Source organism: Neodiprion fabricii, chromosome 4 (genome assembly GCF_021155785.1).
Source record: "Neodiprion fabricii isolate iyNeoFabr1 chromosome 4, iyNeoFabr1.1, whole genome shotgun sequence".
NCBI classification, from domain to species: Eukaryota; Metazoa; Arthropoda; class Insecta; order Hymenoptera; family Diprionidae; genus Neodiprion; species Neodiprion fabricii.
Genome location: NC_060242.1, coordinates 2,866,206 through 2,889,903, shown reverse-complemented (window position 1 = coordinate 2,889,903; position 23,698 = coordinate 2,866,206). Strand labels below are relative to the sequence as shown.

General features: G+C 39.5%; 4 protein-coding genes across 8 annotated transcripts; 3 read left to right on the top strand and 1 right to left on the bottom strand.

The window, feature by feature from the left end:
- The first annotated feature begins 74 nt into the window (after nt 1-74).
- On the top strand, nt 75-10,485 carry LOC124180595 (protein pellino). Of its 3 annotated transcripts, none has more exons than XM_046566315.1 (7): nt 75-877; nt 6,159-6,416; nt 7,764-7,995; nt 8,132-8,344; nt 8,484-8,771; nt 8,881-9,215; nt 9,514-10,485. In XM_046566315.1, the coding sequence occupies exons 1-7, from the start codon at nt 867-869 to the stop codon at nt 9,638-9,640; spliced, it is 1,464 nt and encodes a 487-aa protein (XP_046422271.1). In that variant the 5' UTR covers nt 75-866; the 3' UTR covers nt 9,641-10,485. The 3 variants fall into 3 exon arrangements, with proteins under 3 accessions (XP_046422271.1, XP_046422273.1, XP_046422272.1); XM_046566316.1 differs by lacking the exon at nt 75-877 and adding an exon at nt 1,224-1,243; XM_046566317.1 differs by lacking the exon at nt 6,159-6,416.
- Nucleotides 10,486-12,051: 1,566 nt separating this feature from the next.
- On the bottom strand, nt 12,052-14,773 carry LOC124180596 (KICSTOR complex protein kaptin-like). 2 transcript variants are annotated; one of them, XM_046566318.1, is made up of 7 exons: nt 14,424-14,773; nt 14,046-14,314; nt 13,814-13,980; nt 13,488-13,660; nt 13,322-13,403; nt 12,961-13,252; nt 12,052-12,778 (listed from the first exon to the last, which is right to left on the bottom strand). In XM_046566318.1, exons 1-7 carry the CDS (start codon nt 14,629-14,631, stop codon nt 12,704-12,706), a joined length of 1,266 nt encoding a protein of 421 aa, XP_046422274.1. In that variant the 5' UTR covers nt 14,632-14,773; the 3' UTR covers nt 12,052-12,703. The 2 variants fall into 2 exon arrangements, with proteins under 2 accessions (XP_046422274.1, XP_046422276.1); XM_046566320.1 differs by having other exon boundaries at nt 14,666-14,699.
- Nucleotides 14,774-15,581: 808 nt separating this feature from the next.
- LOC124180589 (DNA polymerase iota) lies at nt 15,582-18,692 on the top strand. Its single transcript, XM_046566303.1, has one exon. It carries the CDS (start codon nt 15,877-15,879, stop codon nt 17,866-17,868), a length of 1,992 nt encoding a protein of 663 aa, XP_046422259.1. The 5' UTR covers nt 15,582-15,876; the 3' UTR covers nt 17,869-18,692.
- Nucleotides 18,693-18,919: 227 nt separating this feature from the next.
- On the top strand, nt 18,920-23,430 carry LOC124180583. Of its 2 annotated transcripts, XR_006870286.1 has the most exons (6): nt 18,920-19,110; nt 19,386-19,725; nt 20,138-21,154; nt 21,348-22,513; nt 22,599-23,123; nt 23,263-23,430. XR_006870286.1 is itself a non-coding variant. In XM_046566289.1 (5 exons), exons 1-5 carry the CDS (start codon nt 19,091-19,093, stop codon nt 22,750-22,752), a joined length of 2,697 nt encoding a protein of 898 aa, XP_046422245.1. In that variant the 5' UTR covers nt 18,920-19,090; the 3' UTR covers nt 22,753-23,430. The 2 variants fall into 2 exon arrangements, 1 of the variants encoding a protein (XP_046422245.1); XM_046566289.1 differs by having other exon boundaries at nt 22,599-23,430.
- Nucleotides 23,431-23,698: the final 268 nt, after the last annotated feature.

Below are 23,698 nucleotides of genomic sequence, written 5' to 3'. Positions count from 1 at the left end.
GCGCGCGCACATGTGGCAGGGCAAAAGGAGGGGGGGTTTAGGGCGGTTGGGGAGATGGGTGGGGAGGGAGACGGCAGCGAGACGAGTTTCGAGCGTCCCGATCACGGAGCGTCCCGAGTTTGTCCGAGAAGATATTGCTATCGCGTAGAACGGTACTACAGCACCAGTCGCCATGCCCCGTGATTGTTAATCCCCGATGAAAACACTAGCTCGTGTTGTGTTACACACGGGCACAGAACGGACCTCACGTCCATAAGAGTGTACGATTCTTGAAGAGTGTCACAAAGTGATGGTGATCCAGTAACAAGTGAAGGTACATAGATTGAACGTTTTCAACGAGTTTACCGACAGACTGACTACTACCCGTGTCCCGCTCCCCGTTTCGTGCGCCGAGACGAGCCGTCGTCGGTGGCTGGACTTGAAATTCTGAAATCATGGATCAGGACAGTTTGAGGGCGTCCGAAGAGTCCAACGCCGCCCATTTTATCCAGTGAAAACAACCTTCGATTACAGTTTGACAACTCGAGTGGATCACACTCGTCGTCCTCGATCCGAGTTTTTTTTTTTCTGTGTAATCGCATTGTTTTCATTTCTCTCTTCCCTTCCCCGCCGTTCATCCACCCTGCTCGTTCTCGCTCTCTCCTCTCTCTCTCTCTCTCTCTCTCTTCCCCCCTTTCTCACTCTCTCCCACGTACGCAACCACACACACAGTAACCCATTCTCTTTCACTCTCCCTATCCTATCTTTGTCCTTTTGTTTCCCTCAAGAACTCGTGCAAGTTTTCTTCAAACGTAAACGTTATCAAAGTGGCCCCCGTTACGTGTGCCGAACGAGGCAGCAAAATTGGCTCAAACGCGGAACCTGCGATGGTGATAAGGTAACGAAAATATATTAATACTTTTCATTAATCACTTTCTACTTTGCATGCACGTCATGCACGACGTGCGTATACTTACATTGACTTCAATCACAGTTTTTATATTGAAATTTCCTGAGGCCGTGTCTGTGTTGCGCGTATCGGTCTCGATTGCGCCTAACTTGTTTCGACACGTCTTTTCACTCTTCAAACGTCAAACTATCCACTCATCGACTTTTCGCACACCGCTACTGTAATTACAGAACAAAAAACATAACCTAACTTAAACTCAAACAGAGTTCAACGCTAAAGTCATTACATACGTCATTCGTCCGGTTCCTGAATCATCGAACGTGTCGATTCATTGAATGTGAAAAAATAAATGGGGTATGTTGGTAAAAAGAAATTAATTTTCAAGAGCATTCGTTTGTTCTTTATACACTGTTCTTGTTAAATATTTTCCCGAAGCTTTGAGGTCTTGTTTATTCCGTATAGCTTGCCACATGCATTTTGCAGACGGGAGCAAGCACAGCATCAATATTGACACAAGTACATCAGCGTAGCCATGATCAATTTATATTTTTACGCTACCCGACATTCCTAAAATCTTGAATACATCGAAGGAAATTTTTTCACAAAGCTGCAAACGCGAAATGTATAATAATGTACACCGCCTCCAGGTTGGTTTTTATTGTTCATTTTTTGCGATAAAGACTCAATGGCGTTGGTTGGATTTAATGTGAAGAAAAATCGTTCGACTGAGAAGTAACTGCGGTACTGTTCATTTTTTGTTCCATCAAACTATCGAGGGGGAAACTAAACGGAGTATAAATTGATGATTGTTATGCAGCTGAAGTTAGTAACGTTAATGTAACGATTCAAGTTTCGAAGTATTTTAGAAATATATCTGAATTGCGGTAAACCATAATAAGAATAAATATGTTATTACTTCAAAAACTTGACAGCTTTGAAAGTGACTGTAAAATTTCAAAATAGTGATTTTTCACAAGGCTGAAGTTAGTAACGTTAACGTAACAGAACATCAGGGAAAAAAATCATTATCGCGCAATTTCCGAATGACTTTCAAAGACCAGACTTTTCGAAATATATGAGTATGTTTGGTTTATCACGGATGACTAAATTTTAAATAATCCTAAATTTGCGAAGTAACGAGATTTTTCTCCTAAACATGATAAACTGCAGGAACTTTTAGTTCTTTGCTCGTAATTAATTGCGTACTCATTTGCGATTATGCCTTGAACCCGAATTACTGTAGGACAATGAAGGTCGGGGTCTGTTTGCCCAACAACAAGAAGTATGCTCTGACTCGACCTTTTATCTATATAATGTTAGATTTGTAAATATTTGAATGTTTCCGAGCGAGTTGTTCTCAAGGGCGAACGAGCGTTTTCATGCTCTGTGCACGTACGATTTTACTTGCAGAACCGATCGTCTGAAACAAACCGCAAGTTCGGCGTAAATCAGTCGATTATTATTAGCACAAGTCCTGAGTTCAGAAGGTGAACTTTGCATGGAGCTGAAGTTAGTAAACGTTATTGTAATCATTTACATTTCGAAAAAATCGTTATTTCAGTACGAATCATATTCATATTTCGAAAACTTTACTGCTTCAAAGTCAATATAAACTTGCAAAATAGTGATCCCCCCCTCCCACTCTTTAACATTTCGTTAGGGTAACGTTAGAAACTTCAACCTCGTGATTTTGTTTTTCGATATACAGAGCCGTGAAACGCTGCAGTACCGAATAGGCCTAAATATAATTCTTCCCTGTTCATGCACAGCTGACAGAAGTGTATACGTATGAAAAGGGTTGCGTTTAGTTTTGTATCGTGTGGATTGGCAATCCACTTTTGACGAGCTTCGCGCTGCTTGTCAGCGAGGGTTTTCGGTAATTGAACCTGATCGGCATACCGTTACGCATATAGGTATGCATACTAGGATGGTCCTCATTTAGAATGTTGACGAATCTATTCCGGATCATCCCACCAAATCAACTATAAATAATTCAAAAACAATGCACAATTTTTTTCAGATTTTTATATCAACTGTAACCCGTGTCTGTAAGAGGAAGGATTTCCCAATTTAAAATAGATGTGTTTCGGACACGTTCTTAGTATATATTTTACTGTAAGAGTAATAATGTTCGAAAAAATCCATGAATGTGAGGCACTAATGAGCATTATTGATACTATCTGAGAAAAAATTCACATCATACCAGGTAATATAGACAATTGCGTTTCTTATAAATAAAAAGAAAAAGCCAAATTTTTAGGGTGTGCAATTCGTCGAGATTGGTTGGTATGATGATGTGAATTTTTTCTCAGACAGTAGCAACAATATTCACTAAATCTTCGTAATTGCAGACTGATTCGAACATCGTCACTCTTAGAATAAATTATATGCTGAGAATGTATCTGAAACAGGTGTATTTTAAATGGTGATATCCATCCATTTACAGGCACGGGTTAGAATTGATATAAAAATCTGAAAGCATTAGGAAATTGTTTTTGAATTATTTATAGTTGATTTGGGGGGTGGTCTGAAAAAAAATCATCATCACCCTAAATAAGGATCACCCTAATGTATACTCACGTGTTTTTCAATCGAAAACGATCACACTGTACATTGGTGTAGAAAGAATATTGTAACCTATTCGTTGAACGTATTACACACATATCCAGTACCAGGAAACCGTATAAAAATTAAAGCAACCCGACAAGTACTTTGAAAGTGTCGTGTGGCTGTGGGTTATTTCTACAATTATTACTTCTTCGCAGGATCGAGGATCGGGAATTTCTCCTCGCGTGATACGTTAATAACAAAACTTCTCCGAAACGAACATTAACGATAGGAATTAATCTTTGCTTCTCGTTGTAACTGCAGTCGGAGGGAATAGCTTCTTTACCGCGTTTACACATTCTACAGCGTAATACTTTATATACTCACAATCGGGAAAAAGAATTTGGACATTGCACTTGAATATTTTTGGCGTAAAATACTCATACGTATGTATCGTTGTTCAAATCATCTTTTTTTGTACGATGTGACAAAAATTTACGAAAATTATAACCGATCTGAGTTAATTCCTCCTACCGTGAGAATACCGTCTCGGAGTTTGAAATCTTAAGTCCACTTATCCGTGCACCCGCTGATCCGTCCGTCCGTACGTTCATCTATCTCGGTTTGCCCGGCAATGGGCGGAAATGCGGGTCATCGGTTACCCCGGCTAATTATAGTGGTCGTTCTGCAGTCGCAGACGCGTCTCATCTCATCGTCAGATCCGATATAAGTACACCTTATATGATAATACGAATAACGCGCTGCGCAGGGCTTTGTCTCTTTTTAAATATTTTTTTATAGAACGCGAGCATGATTTACGCGGTTTTTCGTATAGAAAAGTACCCGTTTTTATAACGCTCAAGTAATTCTGCGAATGCGCATGCGCGGAGTACTGAAAAAATCACTTTTAAATCCTGGGAGTGTTGAAAGTGATATTTTCCGCACTCCGCGCATGCGCCGTCGCGAACAAATCTGACATCACGCGACCCTAACCTCAATTTCGTACTTCGTGAAAAAACGCGTAACATACTCGCGTAATATAGAGAATCGTGTGCAACAAGGAGGCGACTGTCTTTTTGCCTCGCGTATTTGCAACATTTGTCTTCGGCTCACTTACGACTCATATTGAAAACTTACGCTTGGCCCGAAAGAACCAAGTTTGCTTCCTCGTTACACAATATACTATTTTTCCTTTATATTTCACGGCTATCTGCGCAATGATGGATCAACTTCATTTATTATCAGCGCCTTCCATTCTTATTTTCCCTCCACTCAAGTTGATGCGAACGAGAATTTTGACGACGTTGAAGTTAGTAACGTTATCGTAATGAAACATCGGCGAATAAATCACTAAATTCTTTATTCGACACTTGTTAATTTTGTTTGATTACGGTTACGATTTTTTCCTCAGATTGAATCTTTACGATAACATTACTAACTTCAGTATGATAAATTTTTACATGCTCGTGCAATATGGAAATATTTTCTTTCACGCACAACAAGGTACTTTTCACCGTTGATCCGACTCTCGTCATTCACGAACAATATACAATGGTACGCAGTGTTATATTTTAGGTTCTTCTTAAATGTATACCTATATTTTTACCCTCGCCCTCGTTCTGCGTCAACAGGTGTTTTTCGCGGCTGTGTTTCGGCAACGCACGTGGCTCACGCCGTCGACCGTAAATCCTTGGAGAGACCGTAGAAATTCACGAGGCTGAAGTTAGTATAGCGTTAACGTAACGAAATATACGAGTAGGTATGTTTTGCTTATCATGGTTTATTAAATTTCATACAATCATAAATGTCCGAGATAACGATTTTTCCTAAACATGCATCGTTACTGTAACCTTACTAACTTCATCCTCATTGAAATTCGTCGTATTGAAGTCAGTAACGTTATCGTAACGATTCATGCTGAGGAAAAACGGGGAGAACCGTGATTTCGCAAGTTTGGAATTGTCTGAAATTCGGTAAATCGTAATAAAACAAAACGCGCACGCATATTTCGAAATATTAGTTCCTTGAAAATTATTGTAACATTAAGAACTTATACTGATTTTTTCCTCGGTATTTCGTTACGATAACGCTACTGATTTCAAGCTCGTTAAATTATTGTTCACCTCACGATCGTCAATTATGGTAACTATATAGGTATACATCAGTCACTGATCTCGGAGAATGTCAAATTGTTTTGGACATTAGTATAGGAAATGGAAGACGTAACTTGGAAGACCATTTTAAAATAGCTATTCGTATTATGTTATGATGATGTACAATACGAGTCCTTCGCGCGTATAATACGTTCAAGTGGCTCGAGTAAATTTTCTTTTCTCCCCTGCGGCTTCACATGCGATTAGAATTCCATTACGACTTACTGACCCGAAGGGTGTAAACGGATTTATACGGCATTTCTTTGGCGCAAAAATCCTTGGCTGCACTTGTTATTATTATACAGTTTGCACGGTTCGCGGAAGGCTAACACGCGTCCGTGTCGTTTTTTCTTTCCTTGTATAATATAGTGACGTATATAGGCCAGGAAACATTGCGTCATCGTGTAGCGATGTGCACAATGTGATATTATACGTATGCGTACTATACTTGTATGCACTGGACGACGAAGAGCAGGGCTGAATGTGTAATTGCACGAATCCAACTAACCGTACACGTTTTGCAATCTCGATCGTACGTGGGTATCATATTTACACCAATTGTGTTTCAGATCGGATGGCGGAAGCAGCGAAAGCCCGCTTCTCGTTGAAGAGGGCGAAGCAGTTGGCCAACCGCACAGTCCGCACCTGAAACACAGTCATCCCCATGTCGGCCACGCTCACCAACCCCATCATCATCCGCACCCTCAGTCTCATCCTCACCCTCATCCCCATCCACATTCTCATGCCCACGGCCACGGTCACCACGGGCAGCATCATCACGACAAAGCCAAGCCACCCGTAAAGTACGGAGAACTCGTCATTCTTGGGTAAGTTGGAATTACAATGTATTATCGGCAACCCCTAAAAAGTTTGCTCGGGTTAAAAGAACGATTCTGGGAAAAGATGACCTTTCTAAGCTATGTTAAAAAAAAAAAAAAATAGCAAAATTAGCAGTAAAACGTTCTAATGTTCATTCGAATAATGTACCTAATAAAATCAGAAAATCCAAATTTTGTGAAATACCTTGAACCGCAAATACTTTTACAGAATTATGAAGATGAAACTGAATTGCCCTTTTCTATTTCCAAAAAGTTTAACATGTTTGGTTGCTAACTCTGGCTACCAGCTTCAGCTTCATATACATATACAATAAATAATGCGAAGAGGAAATTATACCTATATTTAAAATGGGCCTGAAATTAGTAACGTTGACGCAAAGAAATACTGTAACAAAAATCGCTGTATTTTAATTTTAAAATGACTTTGAACGACTCAGAGTTTCCAAATTATGCTGCATAAGTTTTTCTTTACGAGCGATAATGAAATATAGATAATGGTAATCTTCGAAATAACAATTTTTCTTAAACACGCATCGTTTTACATTGACGTTGCAAACTTGAACCCCGTTATTTAAAAAGTACGATACATTGACACTACCGGATGATGAATTTCAGACGAAAATTTTTACTGATCGCATTATATATACATAACGTGACGAGAATTCATCACAAATAGGTTTTCGTTGTCGTGTAGTACATAGTTATCGAAAAACAATGTATATAGCATACGGTTTAGCTATTCGAGCGTTCTTTATGTCAGGAATGCAACGGCAACAAACGGTAGGCGAAGTCGGTGGATCTATAATCTCAGGTTGGCTAGGCGCCAAGTCGCAGTGCGGTAACTCAGTGCCCTGAAACTTACACCTTATGTATACATGCACATGTACATACATAAATATATATATATATATATATATATACACGCGTATACGGGTTCGCTGTATATAGTTTCGAACAATCGTCTGTATAGGCCACTTGGGTTTCAGGCTGCACTGCAGCCGCTTATCGCCCCGTTGAAATGTCCCGGAGGATATTTCCGTTGAAAGTAAAATAACCGATAAACAAGAGCTCATCGTCAGGCTTGCGAGGTATTCCGAATTTTTAGATAACTTTCGGATTTTACCTCCTCCCCATCGAAATTATCTATCGCTTATCCTCCAAAGCGAAAATTTTGTAGTAATCAAACCCGAGGTGAAAATTGTTGAATTTAACGTAGGCTAAAACATACACGTGCCGCACACTGCTAACGGAAAAATTCAAGCGCATCACGGTGATTGTTGTGTATGCGGATGCGCGTGTGCATCATTGTAAATTGTATGAAATTGTTAAACGTAGATACAATGGATTTCTTCCACCTGGTGATCGTGGCCGTAGACGCAGCAAATTTGTTCTGGTCAAAAGGCAGACGGCGAGTGGTGTTAAGCGGAGCAAACACTACGTTGTTAAAACACCGCACAGTTCAAAGGCCATACTCGACACAACCCAGCATTCGATATCGTACACGCTGACCAGGACACAGGCCGTCATTGTTGAGTATAACGAGGACGAGGATACGGATATGTTTCAGGTGAGAGTTTGTTCAACAATTTTAGCTATAGGTATTATAATCGCAACGTGGAATGCACGCAAACCACTTTATTATACAAGAAATAGGTGTACAGCGGTACTGTAACTACATAACTTATTCTCCTCTAACACTACAGATAGGCAGGTCCTCCGAGACGCCGATCGACTTCGTAGTAATGGACACTTGTCCAGGTGGTGCAGAGGGCGGATCGGCCCCGAGCAGCGAGGGTCGCGTAGCCCAGAGCACAATCAGCAGGTTCGCTTGTAGAATTCTTGCCGATCGGACGGACCCGCGAACTGCGAGGATATACGCCGCTGGATTCGACAGTTCGAGAAATATATTTCTAGGGGTAGGTTCACACCCGAACCAGTTGGAGCATTAATGTGTCCGTAATTAGGCTCCTTCTCCGGCTCCCCCCCCCCTCCAACCCGCCCTCCCCCAACCTTAATAACTGGTCTACGGTTTTCTCCATTCGTTGCACACCCCAGGAGAAGGCGACAAAGTGGCAGGAGAATCGTGAGATAGACGGACTAACGACAAACGGTGTATTGATCATGCATCCGAGAGGTCAGTTTTGCGGCGGCGAGGCCGAGTGCGGACTTTGGCGGGAGGTCAGTGTAGGCGGTGGGGTTTTTTCACTTCGTGAGAGCCGGAGTGCCCAGCAAAAGGGTTGCGTCGTCGAGGATGAGAACAACGAGCTTCAGGACGGTACACTTATTGACTTGTGCGGGGCTACCTTGCTCTGGAGATCAGCCGAGGGACTCGCCAAATCGCCGGTTGGTATCGTATTATGATGATATTACCGCTTTGCAGCGATACCAGTATCGTAGTAGGTATTACTGTATGTGCCTGAAATCGACCAATTCCTCCCGAACCTTCGAATAGACAAAGCACGACTTGGAAGAGTTGGTCGATGCGATAAACGCGGGACGACCGCAATGCCCGGTAGGATTGAACACCCTCGTGATACCTCGCAAGGCTGCGACGGATTCGGCACAGCAGCATCAACCGTACGTCTATTTGAAGTGCGGTCACGTGCAGGGACACCATGACTGGGGTCAGGAAAAAGACAAGGTGACGCGAAGGTGCCCCATGTGCCTCGTCGCAGGTCCCATTGTTAAACTCTGCATGGGCATAGAGCCGGCATTTTACGTCGACAGCGGACCACCGACTTATGCCTTCAGCCCCTGCGGTCACATGGCTACTGAGAAGACTGTCAAGTGAGTTTTCACATGTTTGTTTCTTCACTTGAACGGGCATCAATCCAGTATGTATCAGTGGTAATGATATTTCAATACGCACCACTTCTCAATGTTATTCTGATATCCAATATCGCTACTGTTATTGTGCTGTCTACAATGTTATTATTAATATCATGATCGTCATCATCATATCGCGTCGATAATAAGTCAATCGACATTGTACGTATCAGGAATTATTAATTCGATCTGACGACATGTATATATAGAATTTGTGGTGTATCATCGAAGCTTTAAATGAACAAAGACCGTTTCTTAGGTACTGGGCACACGTCGCGATACCGCACGGGACAAACGGATTCGACGCGGTATGCCCGTTTTGCGCGGTACCCTTGGAAGGAACACCCGGGTATGTCAAGCTCATCTTCCAAGACAATGTGGATTAAATTCTGTCGTTGGATATGAATCTTTAAACGTTGTTTTTCATCATTCGAAACGATAAATCGACGAGATCACAACTGGCACTGTTATTGGAATTCCTACATTGCTCTCGATCATCGTTGTTGCATATGAATTTGAAGACTGCAGTTACAATTTTTATTTAACGTCGATCTTTTCTGGCACGAAGAATGGAAGAATGTGATGCAAATAGTCTCGGGTGCAGATTAGTTTTACTGTTCACGCGTATGCAGTCCCATTACTTTCAAGTTTGATGGACTCTTACGTATTTTCATAGCGTACAAAGTGAATTTTTCGTCTCCGAATACAGTGGGAGTACCTATATACTTGCTCTTACGCGGAATTTGCATAAGCAGCTTTTTATTATGGGAAAATCAGGCAGCTCAATACTGGAAAAGAAACCCACGTATTTGGGCTGCAAATAACAATTAAATATGTACTCTCACTTGCTCTCAGGTCCAAAAAGTTGTCTTTATCTTCCAGTTTAATGTTCATATGAGTGTTAAAATAAAACATTAACGGCCTTAAGTATGCGCGGTATAAAAAAATTACAGGAAAAGTTCTTACGTATCATTTTCATAAGTATTACGAATCAGGTAACTGTTTATGTTTGTTTGCTGTCAGCCCTTCCACTAGGCATATCGCTTCAAAGCTATATTACCTAAATTATTGCATTTTGGTGATCTGACATATCCAAACATTCATCCGAGAATTCTTGTTTATTATAACGTAATCAGATGCAAGGCTGAAATCAATTGGCTTCAAGTATAAATTCTGTCGGGAACTGGACTGTCAAGGACGTTAAAATTTTTCGATAAATTTATACGATCGACGTGTGTTTAGTTTTCCGTTTATTTTTTTTTTTTTTTTTATTTTTTTTTTTTCATAAAGGTTTTTTTTACATGAATTGTGCAGCGTGTTGTAATATCAATTGAACATTCTCTAAGATAGTTGAAATTTGGGTCGAGATGATGAAAATATTGCGTGTTGAAAATATTGAAAACTTGAGTCATGTCCACGACTATGTTTGCAAATATTGGCCGCGTATCAAGATGGTAATTGTATTTAAAACTACGGTGAAAAGAGGGAGGTAAGGAACGCGAGTGCGTGGTAATGACAGGAATAATGAAAGTATTCGGAAATGAGTGAATCGTATGCCATAGAGGTTTACATATTACGTGAAGTACGGTAAACGTTAGGATACGACGATAAATTATCGATTTAATTGATGCGGCCGAAGAAATATTTAAGCGTGATAAATTGTATAGTAGAACAACAAGACTGTTTATCCGTCTCTGCCATACGGTGGTGAATTTTTCGAAAATTCTACAACTGACCAAAATGCTGAAAAATCGCAACATTTACGGAGATATTCGAATATCCGTGTGGCAGGGGCCCAAAAACCCTGTAATAAGCGAATGGGGCTAATGTCCAGTTCCATAATTAAGATAACATAAATATATTCAAATTATTTGCTTGAAGAAAAGTGAACAAAAAAATTAAATCACATGAATAAATTGGTAAGTAAATAAGGGGAAAAAAGAAAAGAAATAACAAAAATATTTTTTTATACAAATCGTGTAGGAAACTTAATTTCTCACGTAGATTCAATCTCAATTAGAAATATGCTTTGGCTAGCATTTATGAAAATGGACACTAGCATTAATTATTTAGCCAAGTTGTATAGTTATATTTAAAAGTAATATGTATATTTATTCCACGGAGCAAGACTAATGGCGAGTGCTGCCGTCAAATCCACATAAACAACAAAAGCCCTGTTCAAGATTGTGAATTTTATTCAACAGTTGAACAGTTTTTCATAAATAACGACGGGCTTTATCAAAGAAAATTTTATGTGAACTGAAAGATCTTTCTAGATCAAATTTGTTAATAATTGGGGGAATGTCATTCATTATGAATTTATCTTGATGAGTTCTCTATTCCTGATGGCAGCACGGATTGGGGTTCATACGTTTTACCCAAAATGTTGGAAATAATAGAAAGAAGAAAAAAAAAAAGGATACAAACCGCCGTCAGTATATGTTTTTGATACGTTTCTTAGTTGAACTTAGTTATTAGAGCATAGGGATATATTATCGCTTGCGTCGTGTAATACCCGCGACTCTAGTTACTGCTGAGGTTTCGTAAACAAGAATACCAGCGTTTTTACTATTACCTTACGTTATTTTTTAATGATAGATATCGGCGTACAATATGATAACTGAATACCTGTATAAGATAGAATAATTGGCTGGTGTATTATATTGAAATTTTTATTATAAATTACAAACATGTTCGGACTCCAATTGCAGTCCGCTTGCCTACCGCATAGGCACAGAGAAGAAATTATTTTTCAATATCAAAATCACTTCGAACTGAAACCATTTTTCTGCCACAATGACGTCATAAATTTACGGGTACTTCTAAGTTGGTACGGAAGTAATTTCTTTAACATCCTACTTGTGAATATTTGGATTTGCTAATTTCATGCAAATAAGATATCAATGTTTGGTACAAAATTATAACGGGTAACGAAAATTCTATTATTGTTTGCCGAGTATAGTTGAATCTCTTTTTGTTATAATAATGCGTTTCTAAATCATAAAATAAAACAACATATATTCAGTCCAGACTTGCTTTCGCGGTAACATGCGGATATTTGCGTATTAAATATTTATACATATAAAAATAAGTGTGTACATGCACGTGAAGGTAACAACAAAATACCACGCAACATCCAAACTTTATAACTATTATACATATTACATACCTATAGTAAATTATATTATTAAGAATATTTATATGATTGTAGATTTAATTTAAGTACTTTAATAAAGTACTTTCTTCGTCTATTCAACGGTAATTACAACAATTATTAATAACAAATCGTACGGAAACCAAAGAGTGGCATTGCGATTGTCCATAATTGTATATTGATACAGAATGATTATAATACATGTAACTTACCACATTGTACGGCATATTACATTCGAGTCGGGCGTAAAATAAGGAGCATTTATTCGCGATTTTGAATAAATATGCTGCTACAATTATGTTAAACTTCTTAAGGCGAGATATTTCCTAAAACGTTGCATGACCGTTTTCTCAACTTCCCCTGGATCGTGCTGTGAAAACAAAATTGATATTTTTTTATAGTGTAACTTACATGGTATATACACCAAAAAAATATTCTCAATGTAAAGAGAATATAGGATACTCTCTTTATACACAGTAACTCTGAAACATGCGTATCGTCAGTACAAATTTGTACAGGATTATTATGAATTTGTAATATTTGGGTAGGCACCTGTAAAACATGAACGCCCCTCTGCGTCAGCACAGCCAGCTCTTTCATTCCATCTCCGGTGAGGTCGAGGTAGGCCATCGAATGTACAGGTGCGTCGAATAATCTTCTTTCTTTGAATTCCCACGCGTCATCGACAAGCGTATAAACCAATATTTCTTGATTATATGTTCCAAGTAGAATTTCATTTTTGCCATCCATATTTATGTCAGCGATACAAGAGCACAGTACACAATCCGATGAGTCGCTACCAGCTAATTTAACATCCTTTTCCATATCATTGTATAAAATGTCCCTGTTGTTATGATACTATTAGAATTTTCATCAGGACTTGACGAAGTGCCTAATTACAAATGTCACTTACATGAAGACAACTGAGGCATGAACTGTATTAACGACGAGAACGTTTAGAGCTGGTTCCTCATGTCGCTCGTCAGTATCAGTTTCTGTAATACGACTTGTTATTGCAAGCACATACTAATTACGTCAGGTTATGCATTAATGTGTCAAGAGAAAAGAGAAATGTTTACCATCTCCTCCCAGAAATTTAGGTTTAGGTACAACATTTTCATTGCAAAAAATACGGACACTTGATACAGGTTTGTCATATCTCAGTGTCCAGTTTTTAATGATGTTTATATTTTCTACATCAACCAAACTGACTTTTACCAAACCACATTCACAACCCACAGCTGTTACTCTTCTGCAACAACAGTTTACCAGTGTACTTTTTATACAACTTGATGCAAGTCCTTGGGGAAATTGTAATTGCATAAACGAATGAATGTTAAACAATACCAGGGAGAAAGGTAGCGATTGTTATTAAAAATCTTTTAGAAGTGGTGGCTGTCAATACCTTGTTTGGTTATTGTAATAATATATGTCGATCCATGTTGCTATAGCTTCTAAATTTTGTAATTCAGGAAAATGTTTTTCAAGAGAGGATTCAGCGTAATCGTGACTTCCCTCGTCTTCTCTAATCATGTGGATATTGTAGTCACTCCCTGACAATAACCAGACCACCTGCAAGTATGAAAAAATTTGTCACATTTCAAAATGAATTTATTTTTACTCTCAAGGAAATTTACCTCTCGTACAGAATGTCTGCCACTGGGCATAGTCGTGTGATACAGATGATAAGGGGTGTAAGACAGTTCAACCATGAGACAATTCTGTGCCACAGTTTCTATGGTGCTATTCTCATCGCATTCTCCATCACCCTCGCCTTCCGTGTAAATATTTAAATATCTCTCAACCGTAGCGTCATTACTAGTCTTCATTATTGTAATTCCAATTACAAACTCGTCTCCTTTTTCAGATTTGTTGTAAGCGTCTATGGAGATAATCTCTGCCCCATCTGTTGAAATACAAATCAATTAGAGAAGAAGCATGCTCAATGTACACTTGACGTTGATGAGCCAATCTCGGTTTCACTAGACTAGAAACAACAATCATCATATACAAACTGGGAATGTAGGTGAAGAGTAGTTCTTTGACCAAAGGTCTCAAGTGACGATATTTCGGTGTACGGTTATACTCGCAAGAGTAAATTTTCCTTTTCAAAGATGCGACTAATATTTTATCCGAACCAATAGCCGAACATAACTTTGTCATGGAATAAATATTCCCTTGCGATGTTAAAGGAAACCAATGCGCGTCCGTCAAATTGTCCATGTTTTTGTTTGTAATTGTACAATCGTGAATTTACAGCAAAAACCAGAGTTCATCCCCCTTTGGCCTCTGCTCGACCGCACATCCGATGTTCACGTCTTTCCATTTTTACAGATTCTCACAATGACATGTGTCACTCGGTCACCCAATTATTACGATTCATAAATGATCACGCGTTGGATCCTTAGGATTCTTAGGGTGCGTTCCAATATTAGCTCCCAGTGCTGCCAATTATTTTTTATCTCTTTTGCGCAACCAAGTTCGTGACTAGCTCTGTCTTTGTACTAGAGAGTTTTTAGCACTGGTGAAGGTAGTGAAGTAGCTACGTACAGCTACGTAGCGACGTACACCCGTATTCATAGTCCTTCCTTGAGGAACAAGGATTCCTTGTTCCTCATTTCATGTTTCATAGACCTTCCTCGACAGAATAAGGAGCCTTATTGGCCTCCTTCTTTCAAGGCAGGTCTCGAGCTGCCTTGAGGAAACCTTCGGCACTGCGATTGGCTGTTTCGTTTCATGAAGCCAGCGCTTCCGCTTGCGCTTGGCGTCTATGCACTTATGACCCGTATAACGCGGATCACAGCCAGTCTACAGGTTAACTTCTTTGAGGTTATACACTCTCATCAACCGACGCAACTTGACAATGAGAGCTAAGCGGTTCAAGTTAGATTTAAATATAGTCGAGTGGCGCTTCGATCAGCAGTTTGACCACCACAAGCAATCACATATCCCTAAACATGTCTTCCTCCTGGAAGGGAGAGCCAAGTTGTGACTATGAAACGAGGACGCCTCTGTGATTCAAGGAAGCCTTCATCAAGGCGTCCTTTATTCTTGAGATAAGGGAGGGACTACGAATACGGGTGGTAGTCTATTATGAATTCAGCATGAATTCACCAATGTTGGCATCTCGAGGTATTATATGCTAAGGTTTCTCTCTGCATGCTAGAACCAGATTTTTTTAGCATATATGTTGGCTCTACTGGAGTCGTGAGAATGATAATCGACTTCCGACCAGACGAACATGGCTACCTGTGCCAATGAATAATGATGTACTAGCGCGCTGTAGCTTTGTAAACAAGTAAAGAATATTGCTTGACATTGTATAGTTTCAAAGTGATTTTCTCACGAGGTTGTTACGACAGCGAAATTGTTTTACAACATTTCGTTCGACTTGTCGAACGGCTTACAGATAAACGGCATACCGTAGGTTCTTTTGTCAAACTGTTGCAACCAACCTCTAACGCGTCAATGGATATCAGCGACACGGAGGAAATCGCGCGGCACCCGAGGTCCATCGTGCACTTGGACATCGATTGCTTCTACGCTCAGGTAGAAATGTTACGGCATCCCGAATTGGATGGAAAACCTCTGGGGGTACAACAGAAGAATATTGTCGTCACCAGCAATTACTTGGCGCGGAAATTTGGCGTTGGGAAGTGCATGTCAGTGCAGGAAGCGTTGCGTCTTTGCCCCGGACTCTCTCTTATTCGAGGTGAAGACCTGTCCGAGTATCGCCGAATATCGACAAAGATATCGGAAATATTGCATCAGTTTACCCCTTTGGTCGAGAGGTTAGGTATGGACGAGAGCTTTGTGGACGTATCTGCAATGGTAGAACGATATGAGAATGATAAACGAGACACCGATTGCCGAATGAAGGACGGCAATTCCTGTGATGACGACTACGACGATTGTGAAGATAAGCCGGAACAAGTTGTTGGGAACATTTTTGGCATGTCCGAAGAAGAATGTCCTTGTGGCTGTCACGCTCGCCTTGCTGCTGCCTCCAGAATTGCGGCTGATATGAGAGCTCGTATATATAAAGAATTGCATTTAACTTGTAGTGCGGGTATTGGTACCAACAAGCTGGTGGCCAAGCTGGCTGGCTCGCTGCATAAACCCAATCAGCAAACTGTGGTATATCCGTGCTCTGGGCCGGCTCTCCTTACTAAGATTGGACCTGTCTCAAAAATACCAGGAGTAGGTTTCAAAACTGACCAGCTACTGGCAATGAACAATATCAGAACAGTAGAGGATGTGCGTCGATTGTCACTGGAGGATTTAGAATTGAAGATTGGCAGTGACTTAGCCAGAAAGCTGAAGGATAGCGCCGAAGGTATCGACGACAGTGCTGTGAAACCATCTGGAAAACCTCAGTCGATAGGAATAGAGGATGGTTTCAAACATGTGTCATTGGTAGTAGAGGTTGAATCGCGCCTTGGAGCCCTACTTAGACGACTTACAGACTTGGCAACTGAAGATGGGAGAATACCGGTGGCAATGAAAGTAACTGTGAGAAAACACGATTTGAATAAACCGAGTACAGGTAAGAGGGAGACAAGGCAGTGTGCTCTGCCTCAAACTCTTCTACCATCCACAAAGGGGGGCATATATGACCATGGAAAAATGCTAATCCTAGCCATGAAGCTGTTTCATCGAGCAGTCGATGTCTCCAAACCATTTCATTTGACACTACTGGGAGTGGCATTTACAAAGTTTGAGGAACGCGTCTCTGGAAGAAGCAGTATCACCTCATTCTTACGAAAACAAGTTGCGGTGCAGTCAGTACTTGACATTAGTTCCGAGGAAGGAATTTCGGAACTAGATTTTCCATCTGCCGGAAGCACTGACACTTCTACAATTCCTGATGTCGCCATTAGTACAGTTGCAATTGCGACCACAGCTACTGCTACGACAACTGTTGTGAGCGATGTTCTTCTCGCAGTAGACAGCAGAGATTCGGGAGACGAAATGACCAAGTGCTGTTCAACTCCAAGTCCAGATCGTATGATTACGCCGCCGTTGAATTTACACAGTCCATCCATGTCGTCTAGCAGTGCTGAAGCTACCTCGGGAGGTAACTCTCACAATTACCTTCCTAATCACCGCCCTCATCGTCATCATCATCATCGTCACCTTCCTCGTCATCACCATCATCATCATCATCGTCGTCAATCCCCGGAAGAAGAGGACTCTTCAGGAGAGGTAGAGCCATCTCCTAAAAAAACCAAACTTGAGGTTTGGTTAAGAGGCCGCAGAGAGTCACCGAGCAATGAAATGGCAAGTCTGAGACTCAGCCCATCTTCGCCTATGTCGTCAATATCACCACCACCAGGAACAGATCCAGCTGTCTTCAAATCGCTCCCCATTGACTTGCAAACAGAAATCAGCCAGTCGTGGTCAACTTCTAGCAAACCAAAACCGAACGATATACTCAAATATTTTATAGCAAACAAGTGACAGAGTAACACGAGCTGGCATACAACGAAAAATGTTCGATCGACTCGAATCTGAGGATGACCTAATTAAAATTGAAATGAAAATAAATAAAAAATAATTTCTGACCAACATGTCAATTTGAGCTTAACAGATTTAATTTGCTCTGTGACTGAATAAACACACAGTCACTGGTTGAAAGTTACTTGTGATATAATTCTGTAGAATTGGTAAATCGCTATAGATTGTTCAGCTGATTCTTTTCCTAAAGACATGTCTAAGATTGACTGTCACTGTCTCATTTTATGATTTATTACTCAATGTCAATAGTTTCTAGAGCAATTTTCCTTTTTCTTCCAAGGTAATAATTGAAAGCCAATATCGCACGATCGTTGGGCAAACAATGTACATTGTATATACCTGCACTATTTTGAACAAAACTAGTTTTTAAATGAAAGTGAGTTTTTATTTTTATAAGATTACATACTGTTATCACAATACAATATTATTATATGCATTAAAAATTATTATACTGTAAGTTGTAATTGATATGTATGTACATAAACAACTGCAGATATTTGAAGGCTGTCCACTGTATTAGCAAACGTGGGTCGTTAATAAATTTATTGTTGAATACAGAAACATTCTCCTGTTGTAATGAAAACAGTACCCAAGTCTTCGAGTGTCACTGGTTTTGTAAATGAGTTCACTGAATAATAGGGCTGGTCTAGTGTGAGAACTCATCGATCGACTCATTCGATTATAGCAACAAGTCACTTCAGAGACGATTGAATCGTTGCATCATTGTAAGCTCTCCAGAGATGAAGAACCTAACTGCGTATGTACTTTCATTGTACTTGATACATTTATGAAAAATAGAAATTGCTGTAATTTTTTAATACTATATACATAACAGTTGTTATTTGTTTGGTTCTTGACTTTTCATTGAACTCCACATGTGTACCAGTTGTAGATGGTCTATAAATATTATATAAGTATCTACTTTAATATTCTTTCAAATATCACTGATTTCAAAAGTTGCCGGACGACAGGTGTAGTTAAGAAAATTGTCACAGATAGAGGATGCGCCACTAACCAAATGAAGTTGGGTCCCGTAAACGAAGTTTGAAAAAAAAAAACAAAAATCGGAAACTGCCGGGCTCGCTGGCCGGGCTATTACAATGCAAGCAGTGGTGAATGACACGAAGCGTTTGACAAGTACTTCCATGTTCAAGTTGACAGAAAAATGTTCGGAAATACTTTGAGGTACGGCTGATTGGGTTTCAGATACAGATACAAAATTTTGTCTAATTAAGATCCGATTGCGAAATGTTGATCGACACTGTGATACATAACCTTTACGATATCTTTACTAAACGCAAACGTAAACATTCGTAGAGAAGACATAGAATTTCCACCCTTTGACAAATCATTTATTTAGTAACAAATAAACATACTTTTTCTTGCTAAAGGTTTGATTGACAACAGTGCTAAGTTTACTCAGCATTGATTGTATTTAATGCATTTATTTTGATAAGCAGGGCTCCGGAGCTGTTGAAAAATAAGGGCATAACATTCGAGGCATGGAAGAAGTGGGACAAAACTGCAGAGACGTTACCGCACAAGGGCCAAAAGCAGTATGAACCGAATAACTCTTGGCTACAGAATAAACAGATAGAAAAGGGACTTAAGGATCGCAAGGACTTACTTGGAATAGAGAGGGTAGAACGTAGTTCTCAGCTTGCCACAGCCGAGTGGTTACCACTAGAATCAAGGGCTCGTGTCACCAAAAAGTCTGGTCAGGAGTGGACTAATTTTGGTCTTGAAGAGAATCTTGAACTGTATCTGATCCCAGAGGAGGCATTGCTTCTCCTTGAGCTGGTATTGAACTAATTCTAAATATCATTCTCCATTTGACTAAAACAAACGGACACTATCCCATGTGGAGAAAATGTGTGAACATGGCTACCGATAGCTAAGGTTGCAAGTGATTATTTATTCCTTGATTTTTAGATTTAGAGATCGCTATATTGAACACATTAGAAAAATGATTAAATATTCGATCAGCAAATTTCACAACATGAAGCAAGCCAGCATTTAATTGCAACCTCTTACATGTACCAGATTTTTGTGACGAATTTAATTTAACATATTTATACAGGCATGTCTAGAAACATAGATAATCTTCTTTAAGTAACAGTCTGCCGAAGACTGTGCATTTACCTTGTTTTGGCCATAGCCAACATAATTCTTAATACACTTTACTGTTAAAGCTGTGTTTCAATGATTACAGAATCGTCTGGAACTAACATGGGAGGGTGTTGCGCTCTCTGTCCAGCAAGCATATGTAGTTCTTTTGGAATCTAATCCATCAAAGTGTAACATAGATGAGTATAGAGTATACAGTCACTTGGTACGTCAAGGTTACCGGTTACAAAGATTTCGTTACGAAGATGATTCAGTCCTATCTGATATGAATAATCCTTCTCGGCGATGGGCGAAATTAAAAAGGAAAAAACAGATTCATGACCCTCGGGGCGGTTTTGGAATGACAAGAGCTCGCATGAGTGTAGCTGATTCTGATGAATCAATCAAAAATGATTCAACCGAGACTATACAGGATTGTAATCCAGTCGAGAGAGGTCAGGATATGGTGGATAATACAAACGACAAGCACAATATCTGCAGTCTTAGAACGGAAAAATCAGACGAATATCCGACTTCAAGCCAACCTGGCAATGATATAAAAAGCAGGTCGGAAATAAACATGTCTAACAGTTCAGAAACTTGCACTCGTGAGAATAGTGAAGGTACCAATAAAGTTGAGAAAATAATAGCACCGCTCGGGACTAATGTGGAAACTGCATTTCTGCCAGAAACTGAAAAATATACTTTGGATGGTGCCAAGACAAGTACGAAAAAGTTACCGAGTGAGTTATATGACAAAGGAGTTGAAAATCTACCGGGTCCTAGCAATGTGGAGGCTAATAAAAGAGCCGATAACCAGGGACATCACACCAAGTTGAAAATCATTTCTGATGAGACTATTTTAGGTGATATCAAAATATTATCGAAATGGCCAGGTTCACGAATACAAAGAAATGTAAAATGGATGCCAAAACGAAATACTAGTGGAGCTCTGCTCCCAGTGACCGAAAGAAAGTCCAGTGGCTGCACTATTAACGATATCAACATGGATGGTGTATCACCGCTGGAAAGTCTACATTCAAGGCTTGGTGGAGTACCAAAATCTTCTCGATCAGACAAGGAGCTTGAAAACGTAGAAAGACCAAAGAAAGTCATGCATGAGGTAAGAAATCAGAATACAAATAATAATATTAACTTCTACTGAATACTTTGTGTGGATAAATTGTAATTTTTTCGTTTTGATTGATTACTGTCGACTAAAGCTCAAACACAGCAAAAAATGGAGTTTGCTCGTGAACAACTGGTGAATTACCAGAACTTTTGACTACATGTTGTACATAAACTTTGATCTACAGGTGATTGAAGTTTCTGATGATGAGATCGAAGAGGTACCACAGAAGATGTCAAGAATGGAAATGCTAAATCTCTTTCCAAATGTCATGTGTGAAGCATCATTACTTAAACCGATCCCTAGAAAGTATTTACCCTGTAATGTCAGACCTCAACTATCAGCAGTTCGAAGGCGATCAAAGTACTATGTCCGTTCAAAAAGCAAGAATGATGACTCACATGAAGATAACTATAATACATTACCAGAGGTCCGATCGCGATTGGCAAATGATATGCCTGGATCAATTTCTTGTAGTAATACAATTTCTCGCAATGAATCTGCTCAGGTTAATTTCAATGGAATTTCAGTAAATTGCAGAAATGAAGTTTCATGGCAAGGTTTGTCCTTCTCCAAAGAATTATATGAAAGTCGAATGATGTACCAACGATGTTACAATCAAGGAGCACACTCGCGAAGTTTGCCTAATTACGCAGTGTTCAGAGAACCGGAACACGTCTCTGTACATTTGCGTACTTATACAGACATTGCTATAGCGCAATATATTTCGGGAAGGTCACCATTTCTTAGACGCGGCTTTTCTCATCGTCAAAATATTTGGTCCAATATGAGTTATTCTCATGCCGGACAAAATTTTTTAAATCTCACACCTCGAATCCTTTGTGACAGAGTGTCTGCTTACAATGGCTTTAGCCACTTTGGGAATTCAGTACCTCAAAGACCAACTTATAGTCATAAAAGAGGGTGCGATGTATTTAGGTATTCGAGCCGGAAACATTATCCAAACCGGGCAGTAGAAATGGGTAGGCCATCTTTTAAAATTGTTCCCGGCGCTTTATCATGGGCCGAAACTAAAGCAAAATGGTTAGAAGAAAAGACGATAACAATTGATGATGAAGAGTGTGTAAATAATAAGGATTCATCAAGCGACGAAAGTGAAGTAAAAGTGGTGGCACAGCTGGTGAAGCCATTAGTAGGTCCGCAGAATACGACCAGTCTGACGAGAGTTTACCAAAGTCTGCAAATTATAAAAAATATTACGAATAGCAATGCTGTACGTCCAAGAAAGCTAGAACACGTTAACTACAAAATCTCTTATAATTTGTACTCAACTGGTCAGCACTACAAAAAAGCAAGTCCTGGTACACCTATGTATAGGGTAGTTGTGTTCAGGTAAGAAATAAAACTTGTAATTTGTTTTATTTTTGGTTCTCCGTGTACCCATATGCATTGTGTTGTACTTAATTTTCTGTTTCAGACCTGAGTTGACTCCGTTCATTGAATTGGCAGAAATAATACGTCTTCAGCAAGATGCCAAAGAGTCGCCCATAGTTTTCGCTTGTGCGTCGCAAACGTCAGTCACGTTTGCTGAGCTGGAGACTATAAAGATACCTGATATTACGGATATCTGATTTCTCAAAGGCATTCCCTTTCATCAGCACGGGATTTTGTTCGGTGCATGTGCTAATAATTCGATTATGTTCTTCAAGTTTTACATGGATGTATCTTGTATCTGGAATTATGTCTGATCGTATATAGTGTAAATTTTCGACGAGAACTTCGACTTTCGTTCGTTTGTAATGCGAAATTCGTGGAAACCAGCAGTAAAAAAAAAAAACTTTCTATATTGGAGAAAAACACTTGACAACGTTATCAACAATTTTTTGAATGAATCACGACCAGCAAGATGTATCAGGGCATATGGGTATATGCGACGAAAATTGACTTCTGATTGCAAATAGAAATTTTTCTTGCTGCCGGAAGAATGAAAAAATTAATACAGGTTCACTTTTTAATTCCAAAATTTGAGAGAAGTTTTTTCCTGTGGTTTCGACACAACTTAATTTATTCATGAGAGCAATGTCAAAATCGAATTAATGAGTTCCCCTTCATAATTTGAATGCAATGTATTTGTGTCTTAGGATACACTGTCAATGAGATCAATTCAATGGTGAACAATACATCGGATGAGTTTCCAAGAGAGTTGGATGTAGTTTTGTTTGCAATAGACGTATACCCAGGAACTCAGAAATCGCCACTGACATGGGATCAACTATTGTGAAATAAAGATCAATGTATGAGAAATTAAACATTTATGTTTTGGAATATTTTGTGAAAAAAAAGGAAAGGTACACAAAATCTAGGTGGGTGTAATAACTAAATGACTACCTAACGACCTGCTTTCTATTGAGCTTATTTCTGTGCCATAATGTATACATGCATGTGACTTCATGCATGCGTAATCATTTTATTGATAGAAATGGTTACACGGAAGCATTTTGTGTATAAAATGTATATTTATGGTCCACCTTCATACCTCACTAGCATGTTGATTTTATAAAATTTGAGATTTGAAAA

Coding starts and splice junctions, on each gene's coding strand:
- LOC124180583 (XM_046566289.1), top strand. CDS start 19,091: ATGTTCGGAAATACTTTGAG. Junction 21,155..21,347: donor CAAAGAAAGTCATGCATGAG/GTAAGAAATCAG, acceptor TTTGATCTACAG/GTGATTGAAGTTTCTGATGA. Junction 22,514..22,598: donor TATAGGGTAGTTGTGTTCAG/GTAAGAAATAAA, acceptor TTTCTGTTTCAG/ACCTGAGTTGACTCCGTTCA.
- LOC124180595 (XM_046566315.1), top strand. Junction 7,996..8,131: donor AGGATACGGATATGTTTCAG/GTGAGAGTTTGT, acceptor CTAACACTACAG/ATAGGCAGGTCCTCCGAGAC. Junction 8,345..8,483: donor CGAGAAATATATTTCTAGGG/GTAGGTTCACAC, acceptor TGCACACCCCAG/GAGAAGGCGACAAAGTGGCA.
- LOC124180596 (XM_046566318.1), bottom strand. CDS start 14,631: ATGGACAATTTGACGGACGCGCATTGGTTTCCTTTAACATCGCAAGGG. Junction 13,661..13,813: donor TATTACAATAACCAAACAAG/GTATTGACAGCC, acceptor CTGTTGTTGCAG/AAGAGTAACAGCTGTGGGTT. Junction 13,253..13,321: donor CATGCCTCAGTTGTCTTCAT/GTAAGTGACATT, acceptor TCATAACAACAG/GGACATTTTATACAATGATA.
- LOC124180589 (XM_046566303.1), top strand. CDS start 15,877: ATGGATATCAGCGACACGGAGGAAATCGCGCGGCACCCGAGGTCCATC.